The sequence below is a fragment of the Colobus angolensis genome, unplaced genomic scaffold (genome assembly GCF_000951035.1).
Source record: "Colobus angolensis palliatus isolate OR3802 unplaced genomic scaffold, Cang.pa_1.0 Scaffold167, whole genome shotgun sequence".
Classification (NCBI taxonomy): Eukaryota; Metazoa; Chordata; class Mammalia; order Primates; family Cercopithecidae; genus Colobus; species Colobus angolensis.
In genome coordinates, this window is record NW_012114788.1 from 1,772,063 (window position 1) to 1,780,935 (window position 8,873).

The 8,873-nt window shown below is 38.8% G+C and overlaps 1 protein-coding gene across 1 annotated transcript in view; it reads right to left on the reverse strand.

Annotated features, from left to right (window-relative positions):
• The window catches only part of MYO1D (myosin ID), a 301,837-nt gene that overhangs the window by 165,259 nt on the left and 127,705 nt on the right, over positions 1–8,873 (reverse strand). Inside the window, exon 19 of the mRNA XM_011937657.1 lies at positions 6,896–7,009. Within this exon, the coding sequence (XP_011793047.1) occupies positions 6,896–7,009 (114 nt within the window). The remainder of the gene's footprint in view (positions 1–6,895; positions 7,010–8,873) is intronic.

An 8,873-nucleotide genomic window follows, 5' to 3' on the forward strand; every position in this document is an offset into this window, starting at 1 on the left:
ATGGTCTCGATCTCCTGACCTCGTGATCCGCCCGTCTCGGCCTCCCAAAGTGCTGGGATTACAGGCTTGAGCCACCGCGCCCGGCCGGAAATATTAATTTTTTTAGATAAGAAAATGGTATTGTGATTATGAAGGAGAATGTCCTTATTCTTAGGAGATGCACACGTGTATTTCAAGGGTGAAGTGTCACAAGAGAGAAAGAGAAATAAAACACATATGGCAAAAAGTAAGCCCTTAGTGAATACAGGTGTGGGGCACAAGGGTGTTCCCTGTACTATTCTCTCAAATTCTCTGTATGTTTGAAATTTTTCATAATAAAAAGTCAGAGGGATAGAATTAGTAGTGAACTCTGAGGGAACAGAATGCTCTCAAGTTAGGAAAGATCTACTTATCAGAGATTTCCTTTATTCCCTTCCTTACTTGCTAACTGAAGTAGAAAATATATTCTCCTAAAGCTTGCACCCAATTATAGCTCCTTATAAGTGAGTGAGAAATGGTGAGTGTCTATCTCTGCTCCATGAAGTCTAGAATAACACATAACATAGATTTTAGAGTTTTTAAAGTTTGGCATGGAGGAGGCCAAGGAGTCTGGTTATAGCTCATTTCAAATAACAAACGACAAGCCCTCTTTTAATAAGAGTAGCAGACTGGAAACCTGGGGCTGAGTATGGCCTACAGACATGTTTATTTGGCTTGCAAGGCATTTTAAAGTTAGTAGTTCATAATACTTAACAATTAGGAGATTTTACATAAAATGCATACTTCTGATTTTTCTAGAAAAATCCAAAGCTTTGGCCCACTGGATTCAGACATGGCCCAAACCTTCTGGAGCAGAGTGGCGGCTGCATATTTATATATATATAAATAGGCAAATAGGAAGCTGTCCTTTCTGGCAGAATTCCTTTTACCACCATCCCCGGCTCTTTTCCCCTTCATATGGTTGTGGCAAATGAGAGTGCTATGTTGGGAAGAGGTAAGAGTGAAAGGAGGGTATCTGGGAATTTACTGTAATTTTTGGGTTCATAATACCTTTGTCCAACAGTAATCAAAACAGTAATTGGCATGAGGATATCTAACAGACCAATAGAACAGAGAATCCAGAAGTGGTGTATGGACACTCGGTTTATGACCAATATGGCACTGAAGATCAACGGGGAAACATGATCTCCCCGCGTAGAACACAAAAGCACATGTACCACAAATTACTATTTATGTAGTAATTTAAAAACATACTACCAAACTACTCATGGCTTACAGAGGAACTCACAATGGAAATCATAAAATAATTAAAACTGAACAACAAAGGTAGTATCACATATGTGAAGTTCAGCTCAAGCCATTCTTAAATACAAATTTACAAATTCAATGAATTTTTAAGACCAAATTTAAAAACACAACAGTTAAGCTCCCAACTAAAAAGGCTAGAAAAAGAACAACCTAAAGAATGAAGAAGGAAAAATAAGAGCACAGGTAAATGATAAGATCACAAAATCAGTAAGAGAGACAGACCTACAGCAAAACTGATCTTGGAATAAATAAGAAAAAGTACATACAATCAATATTAGGAACACAAAGGGGTATATACCTATAGGTACAATGAAGAGCTCTTCACTCTAGTGTTTCACACACGCCTCTCTTTAAGTATGCTGAAATCTCCCCAGGCTTGAGTGATCATTTACCTAATTTGCTTCACTTCCCTGTTTACTTACATCCTCCTTTTATCCCCTTTCATAGATACCTTGCTTTCTTCTTCTTTTTCTCCTCCCATTTTTATTAGGGTAGAACATGCATGCCCTAGAGTGCACAAATCTCAAGTAAACAGCTTGATGAGTTCTTACAAATGTATACATCTGTGAAACCCCCACCAGATCAAGCTATTACACATTTCCAGCCCCGCAGAAGGCTCCTTCCTCCCTGCTCATGTCTCTGTGTCTTTGCTGTTCCTTCTGTCTAAAATACTTTCCACCAAGTACACATATGCTTCATTCCTTAATTCCTTCAAGTCTTTGCTTAAATGTCAACTTCTCAGTGAGGCCTGATCACCCTATTTAAAATTACAACACCCCTCACACATTCTATCTTCTTTCCTGATTTTATTTTTTTCCCTTATCACCTTCTATGGACTACATCATGCATGTATGTATATACATATACACACATATACTTTTCCCCATTGGAATGTAAATTCCAAGACTGCAGAGATTTTTGCCTGTTTTGATACCTCTGTGTTCCTAATATGTATGTGGCTGGCACATAATGAACCTTAGTAATTATCTGAATTGAATGGTTTAGTTATTGAGGGTGTGATCAGATGATCTGATATATAACTGCCTAAAATCCCAAAGAAGGTAATTTCTAGACTATCACTCTCTCTGACCCAGATGCAATTTAAAATCTCCCACCTCCTATCTACTTGAGGTCCCTTAAGTCTCTGATCATTACAACTCAAAACCTAGCAGGAAGAAATGAGTACCAGGATGCTGCAAAAAGCAACTCTCAAGAGGGGGTGTGCAATTGGCTGCAGCATCTTAACAAGGGGGGCAAAGGAGGATCACTCCACCCAGTGTGGAAAGCCAGCAGTTCATGGTCTGTAGGGAGGAAGATGTTACTTAACCTATCACTGGTGACCCATGGGAGATGGCTGGTGTGCCGGTTAAAGTTAGTTGCTGATTTATAGAAGTTCAATGCATTAGGAGATGTAAGGATAGTGGAATTGGGTGGGTATTTTTTATAGTGCATTAGGAAAACAACAAATATTGGTCCCATAGTGCGTGGCTGGAGGGAGTTAAGGAAACAGAGGAACCACTTTCTGCTGAAAGCACTCATGAAGACTACGTTCAGGAATGATTAGACATACTGCCAAATTGCAACATCAGCTGAAATTTCACCCATCCTGGAGATTCATGAGCACAATTTTAGGTCCTGTTTGACAAAGACTGGGATGCTGGCAATTGAAGGGGGAGTAGCTGGGAAGAATCAAGGACCTAGGATGCTTGGCCAGCCTGGCCTATTTGAAGCACTTCTCTTCTGCTGCTTCTTTCTGCTGGGAGAACCCAATGACCCACCCCAATATTCAGCGTGATCTGTGACCAAGGTCCAAATGTGGATTGGGCCTAAGGATGACAGTCATAAATAGTGGAGGGAGGAGGGATCAGTTATACCCCAAAATGAATAGTGGGAATTATTCATGCCATACCAGAAAAAGTAAGGAGAGACTATGCATAGATTTGCAAGCATTTGGCATGAACAAAAGTACCGATCTGGATCACCCAGCATTGGTTGCTATGGTGAGGCCCTATCTGAGACACTGTGTTCAATATGTTACTGCAAGATGAAACTCTAATGGTTTGCTGAGTTGGCTGACTCAGACCTTAGCCTAAAGCTGACCCATGCTGTCTGGCAAGAAAGAAGTAACTGCGAGTAAGAAGACAGACAAAGAGAAAAAGAGAGAGAATGGTAGAAATGCAAAACTCAGGTTGTGCAGGAGGCTAAATGATAGCATGGTCCCTTAAAAGCTGCCTTAAAACCTGAATGGTAGCATTTCTTGGCTTTCCATGGGATTCGATTCCCTTACTATCCTGTGTACCTTCACTAAAATAAAAAATGGGGCCGGGTGTGGTGGCTCATGCCTGTAATCCCAGCGCTTTGAGAGGTCAAGGCGGGCAGATTATGAGGTGAGGAGTTCAAGACCAGCCTGGTGAAACCCCATCTCTACTAAAAATACAAAAAAGAAAAAAATTAGCTGGACACGGTGGCAGGCGCCTGTAATCTCAGTTCCTCGGGAAGCTTAGGCAGGAGAACTGCTTGAACCTGGGAGGCGGAGGCTGCAGTGAGCCAAGATGGCACCATTGCACTGCAGTCTGGGTGACAGAGCAAGACTCCGTCTCGAGCAGGCGGTGGGTGGCAAAGAAACATTACTTAAGAGAGAATGAGCTCACAGTCTGTCCTTGGAGCAAGAAAGGAATAACTAAAACAGGAAAGGAGCCTCTATAGAAGGAGAAATGAAAGGTGGAGAATGAGAGAAGTGTGGATGCCCTTAGCTATGTCCTGTATGTTTTTATTGACTACTCTTATTTCTGAAAACTTTCCAATTTGATTTTGAACCATGATGTTCTCATAGTTTTTTTCTTTCCTAGAATTTAAAAAGTATAGAACTGAAGGGAAATTAGAGCTCATTTAGTCCATTAAAAGAGAGATGAGAAAATGGAGAACCATAAAGAAATTTCCTTTTTATTCCATTTCCTTCAGTGATTCTTTTTCCCACCATTTAACTGTGGATGTTTTTGAATAATCCACCCCCTTTCTCTCTCTTGACTCATAATTTCAGCCTCCAACTATACATGGGTCCACTCTTAAATTTTAAGTGATGAATTCTTTCCCCCTCTCCATGATTAGACTTCCAACTATCTACGGAAAGTATACTTGTAAGTTTCACCAAAACCTCAAACTCAATATGGTTAAAATTGAAATCACTTTCCTTCATCTCCTCCCAGCTTCTCCAACACTATTATTAGCATCATCATATCTTAAACTTTGTTTTAATTTCAAAATATTTCAATCATACAGAAAAGTATAAATAATATAACAAATACTCATGTCCCTATCATCCATACTTAATATTTTGACATACTTGCTTCAGACTTAAAACCAATGATAGGTCTAGTTGGAAGTTCCCCATCACATTGAACTTGCTCCCTCTGAAAAGATGGCTGCCCTTCTGAAGTTAGTTCCACCCAGAAGCAGACCCTGAGACAAAGGCTGATGAGTATACAGAGTTGATTTGGGAGGTTCAGGGACACTGGCAAGGGAGTGGGGAGAGAAGGCAGCCACCACTGTCGGCAAGTTTACTCCTGCAGGGAAGCTCTAGGAAATGGTGTGAAACAGCCTGGGATTGTCTTTGCCAATGAGTGATGGAGATGGAGTATTTATACCCCACACCCATCACACAATGAGTGCGTAGGCACTTCCAGCCCTCTGTGAGTGAGGGCAAAGTGGGTTTGGCAGCCTGAGGGCAGCTTTTTGACAAAGATACTGGTTGCTGGAAATCAGGCTGGTATGCACAAATATGGTATGGGAATACAAGATGGTATGGGCAGGGTGCTGACAGCATGTGCAACAGGGTGTTATCCATCCCATTGATGTTTTACCTTTACTACAGTAGTTAAACATTGTTAGTTTTGATGTCATGATATTATTAAGAACAATTAACAATGATAATGATGAAGATAAAGGGAAACAGTGACTATAAGTACAAACCAGTCGATGTGAACAAGGGAAAACAACTTCGGTTCTAAGAGCTGTCTAACTATTTATTGAATTTATATCATGTGCCTGATGAATCTCCCCTTAATAGAAAGCAAGGAAAAGGAACAAAACACATACCACAATTAATTTTTTTGGTTTCACACTTCTTTAGACTTTGACAAAATTTGATTTCCTGCCTCATCTACCTTCATCTCCTACTTCAAGACTGAAGGGTTATTAGGCTTAAACTGTGGCTGCAATAGAAGATTATAAGTCTATATATAAGAAGACTATATATAATCAAGAGTGTTTTAGGGCTGGGTGTGGTGGCTCACGCCTGTAATCCCAGCACTTTGGGAGACCACAGCGGGTGGATCACTTGAGGCCAGGAGTTTGAGACCAGCCTGGTCAACTTGGTGAAACCCCATCTCTACTAAAAATACAAAATACCTGGGCATGGTGGCATGCACCTATAATCCCAGCTACTCGGGAGGCAGAGGCACAAGAATCACTTGAACCTGGGAGGTGGAGGTTGCAGTGAGCTGAGATGGTGCCACTGTACTCCAGCCTGGGGGTAGAGTGAGACTGCCTAAAAGACAAATAAAATAAAATTAAATTAAATTAAAAAGAGTGTCTTATAATATCATTTTAGCCTTAGTTGCAATCTATTGGCCTTTCTATTGAAAGGAAAAAAGGTATGTGTGTGAGGGGGTTGGGTGAGGGGTGCATAGTGAAGACAGATCTCCACCCCATAGTCTAAATCATTCTAAAGCATTCAGCAAAGCCAGGAATAGTTTGTCTTCCTTGTACCTTATAACTAAAAGGACCTCTGACTTAGCAAAATAAAACTGTAAAACAATGTGTTTCCTATTGCCTCTTGCAGCAACCAAAAGGATTTAAAATAATCTCTAAGTAATACTCCTCATAGTTCCCAGTATTAGACAAACACAGTCTTCCTTCTTCAAGAACTAACAGAGGAAAATCACCTGACACATAAAAAGATCCCATATTCTGGTAGGATCTTTCTGAAGAATCAGAATAAACAGTCACTTGTAAAGCAGACTCTGTTAAGAAGGACAAATTACAAACAAACAAATAAACAAACTCGTATTGAGATTCAAGGAGATACCCACGAAATTTCATATTTCAAATAAAAAATAATGATGAAATTAGAAAACCATACGGTTATAGTGAACAATAAAGTGGACTTACACCAGAGATCACACAATCAACAACTAAATATGCATCAAATATATGGTGAAGAGAATTCTCGAAGCAGCATACATTTTACATTTAAAAGAGAAAAAGTAATATTTTAAGAAATCCCCTACTGATTTTCTACCTAATTCCATTTCCATATAAAAACAAACCTTACGAAAACAAATAAGAAAATGCATTATACGCCAGTGCATTTAAGCAGTGGATCAGGAATAGAGAAAGATCACAAAGAATCCGTAGTCCTTACACTTTAAAAAATGTCTGCATTTATCTCTTGGAAACTTTGGATCCTCCTTTTAGAAAACTGTACATTTCTACAAAACATATGACACATAAAATTTCAGGAATTCATGGGCAAAATGAATTGACCTATTAGTGGCCCATGAGCACCAGGTTAAGAATCTTTATCCAGAGAGAAGCACAGAGGACTTACATTGTATAGAGGGATAGTCTTCATCACCTTGTATTGTTTAGTGGGATCCATTTTATATAGGTGACGGTCAGTGACAAAAATTGCTCTGTCTTCCACCTTACTAAATCGATTTACCTGTAAGAGAACAAACCAGTAAACCATAGTATCTCATCAATAATGAAATCAAGTTGGCTGATTGTGAAGACAAATTCTTTAATAGATGTGAACCATGTATGGCCACTCTACTGGATGCAATAAAGGTTTAAAAGGAGTAGCTGTGTCCAGATTTGTGGAATTTGGCAATTCAAATTTTACAATTGAACATGGAAAACAAGAAAACCATAGAAGAATTAAAGGACTGAACATATGTAACTCAGACACCATCAAGTAAGTAAGTAAAAAGGCAAACCCAGAGAATGGGAGAAAAACTCTGAAAATCATACATCTGAAAAGGGACTTGTATCTGGACTATGTAAAGAACTAATACAAATCAGTAACTAAAAGGCAAATAACCCAATTATACAAAGAAATAACATGAAGCCCTTGGTTATAATAAGAATCTCAGACTAGTATATAGGGATGAGACAGATAGGAAACTAATAAGTAAAAATAATTTCATATAATGATATAAAGAAAATAAACTAGATAATGAGATTGGGAGACATTGTGTGTGTGTGTGTGTGTGTGTGTAGAATGTTACTTTATTAGATAGAGGCTCATGTTCAGGTAAATTCAGAGAAGATTCACATGTTCAGGTAAATCTTTTCCTAAGAGCAGAATTAACCACAGGACATTTTATAAGTAAGTATTTAGCTACTTAGACTTGGGTAATAAACACGTATGTATTTTAAAAAAAGATGAGGGTCTCACTCTGTCATCCAAGATAGAGTGTAGTGGCTCACACAGCGAGTTGTTGGGACTACCAGCATGTGCCACCACATCCAGCTAGAGTTGATACTATTTTAATCAATGTACCTAGCACTAAAAATTTTTGAACCACTACGATGTCACGTTTTTCAGTAACTAGAAGGAAAAAGAATGCAAACCAAACAAACAAACAAACAAAAACTTAAAACGCCCTCCTCAACTAGAAAAGAAGGCATAGTTGTGATCTATATCCCCCATTCCCTCTTTCAAATTCTTATTTCCAGGATGCAAACAGAGAAGTTAGAGATCAATTTGGAAACTTGGTTAGCTTCCGTAGGCTATTTAGCTAACTAAATTAAGACTGGCAGGACGGAACACAGCAGGATATATTGCTATAGGGAGGATACAGCAAACTAAAATTTAAATTTTAGTTTGAATTTTAGTTACTCTTCTTCCCTTTGCCCCATAGTTTTAGAAATCAGTCAATTCTCTAAACATTTCCTTTATAACCAAAGCACATTTTTTCAATCTTCGACTTGACAAACATGGTGTCTGTAATTAAGAGTAAAATAGAATCTATATGGTGGAATAATTATTACCCTTAGTCAAATAACTTTATGTAGCAACAGTTTTTGCTATAACAGAGGAGTGGCACTTGTCAGAAAACTTGAAACAGAGTGAGTGAAGAGCTTCTATAGCAGCATTTTTCTAAGCTGTTCTGTTCCAGCCTTATGTGAGGTTTTGTGAAAGTAAGGGTTCCATGGATAAGTTGGTTTGAGAAATACTGCAAACCACAGCCTCCACTAGGGATATTCACATCCCACGAATATATTAAAGGCTCTGAGAATTCTTCACTTAAAGAGCATGTTTAACCCAGTATTTCCAAAATACGTTTAACTATGAAACTCTTTTTCAGCACCTACAATATTCAATAGAACACTGGTTCTATAAAACCCATGTTGAAGAACACTTACTATCACTTGTATCAATCTTAGAGTTCATAGAGAATATCTAAAATAGGCACTGAATAATAGCTAATCCCAGCTACTTGGGAGGCTGAGGCAAGAGCATTGCTTGAGCCCAGGAGTTTGAGGCTGCAGTGACAGCCTGGGCAACAGAAGACCCTCTCTGT